This window comes from Propithecus coquereli, unplaced genomic scaffold (assembly GCF_000956105.1).
Source record: "Propithecus coquereli isolate 6110/MARCELLA unplaced genomic scaffold, Pcoq_1.0 Scaffold215, whole genome shotgun sequence".
Lineage (NCBI taxonomy): Eukaryota > Metazoa > Chordata > Mammalia > Primates > Indriidae > Propithecus > Propithecus coquereli.
Genome location: NW_012146634.1, coordinates 3,025,496 through 3,027,168, shown reverse-complemented (window position 1 = coordinate 3,027,168; position 1,673 = coordinate 3,025,496). Strand labels below are relative to the sequence as shown.

The 1,673-nt window shown below is 30.7% G+C and overlaps 1 protein-coding gene across 1 annotated transcript in view; it reads right to left on the bottom strand.

Annotated features, from left to right (window-relative positions):
* Positions 1 to 1,139: 1,139 nt before the first annotated feature.
* Positions 1,140 to 1,673, bottom strand: part of SYCP1 (synaptonemal complex protein 1) — a 281,813-nt gene continuing 281,279 nt past the window's right edge. Inside the window, exon 26 of the mRNA XM_012644589.1 lies at positions 1,140 to 1,630. Coding sequence (XP_012500043.1) covers positions 1,493 to 1,630 — 138 coding nt within the window. The 3' untranslated portion in view covers positions 1,140 to 1,492. The remainder of the gene's footprint in view (positions 1,631 to 1,673) is intronic.

The following is a 1,673-nucleotide window of genomic DNA, read 5'->3' as shown; positions in this document are numbered from 1 at the left end:
AACTCAAACAAATCCACAAGAAAAAAATAAATAATCCCATTAAAAAGTGGGAAAATGACATGAACGGAAGTTTTTCAAAAGAAAATAGACAAATGGCCAACAAAGATATGAAAAATGCTCAACATCACTAGTGATCAAGGAAATGCAAATTAAAACCACAATGAGATACCACCTTACCAGTCAGAATGGCCATTATTAAAAAATTAAAAGAAATTTATTTTTGTTTTTGCTATGATTGCCCTTGGGGTCTTCTTCATAAATTCTTTGCCTAGACCAATATCTAGAAGAGTTTTTCCAATGTTTTCTTCTAGAATTTTTATGGTTTACTCTTGAGATTCCTCAAAGAAATAAATGTACACTTACTATTCGATCCAGCAATCCCACTACATAGTGTCTACCCAAAGGAAAAGAAGTCATTTTATCAAAAAGACACATGCACTTGAATGTTTATCACAACACAATCCACAATTGCAAAGATGTGGAATCAACCTAAGTGCCCATCAATTTATGAGTGGGTAAAGAAAATGTGGGAGATGCATATCATGGAGTATTAGCCATAAAAAGGAATGAAATAATGTCTTTTGCAGCAACTTGGATGAAACTGGAGACCATTATCTTAAGTGAAATATCTCAGGAATGGAAAAACAAATAGCACATGTACTCACTAATAATTGGGAGCTAAATGATGAGCAAACATGGGCACAAGGAGAGATAAAAGATATTGGAAACCAAAAAGGGGGGAAAGTGAGAGAGCAATGAGGGGTAAAAACTTACTTGTCGGGTACAGTGAACTCTATTCTGGTGATGAGCACACTAAAAGCCCCAAATTAAGCAATATACAAGGTATCCATGTAACAAAAACATTTGTCGCCCCTTGATAATTTGAAATAAAAAAAAAACAAAATAAGAAAAATAAATGTTGTATAAATGAAGTATTTCAGGAAGTCATATACTGATATATCCTTTTTTTCTGCTATTAAAGGCCATTTGTCAATTTTGTAAATAGAGATCAAAGCTGCTTCAGAAGTATAAAACTCTACTAAAATTCTCTCAAGATTGTAAAAATGAATAATATTCTCAAAGTTATAACAATTAGCTGTTCAGATGACCTCACAGAATCAATGAGAAGCATTTATTGACATCCAAAATATTTTAATAGTAAAGAATAAAGAATACATCTCTACAATACATTCCTAGCAACCAAAGGCTAACTTTACAAATTTGAAAACTTAGTAAAAACAGTTTTCACAAATACAAGAAAAGGTAACAACAAAATATAATCATCTAATTATCTGAATATAATGACAAGTTTTCAAATAATATGTAGTTATTTCAAATTTACGCCAAAAATATGAAGAAACAAATTATTTTTGCTAATATTTTTTCAAAGTGTCAATTTCCACATAAAGTTTGGCTCTTTGGAAAATAAGAATAAAAAATTAACTTTATATTTGACGTTATTAGCCTCCTTAATCACACTGATTTTCTGAAACTAAACAAACAGCTTTTCTGCTTCCTTTACTTTTTTTTTCCTATCCATTTTAGAAATTACAGACCAATGGTCCTCCCGTATTGTTCTCATAGATCCAACCTTCACTGAAGATCCAGGGGCTGTTAGAGATGAAGGAGTCTAAATACAAAATAAAATAAAATCATAACGTTTAATTATTTTT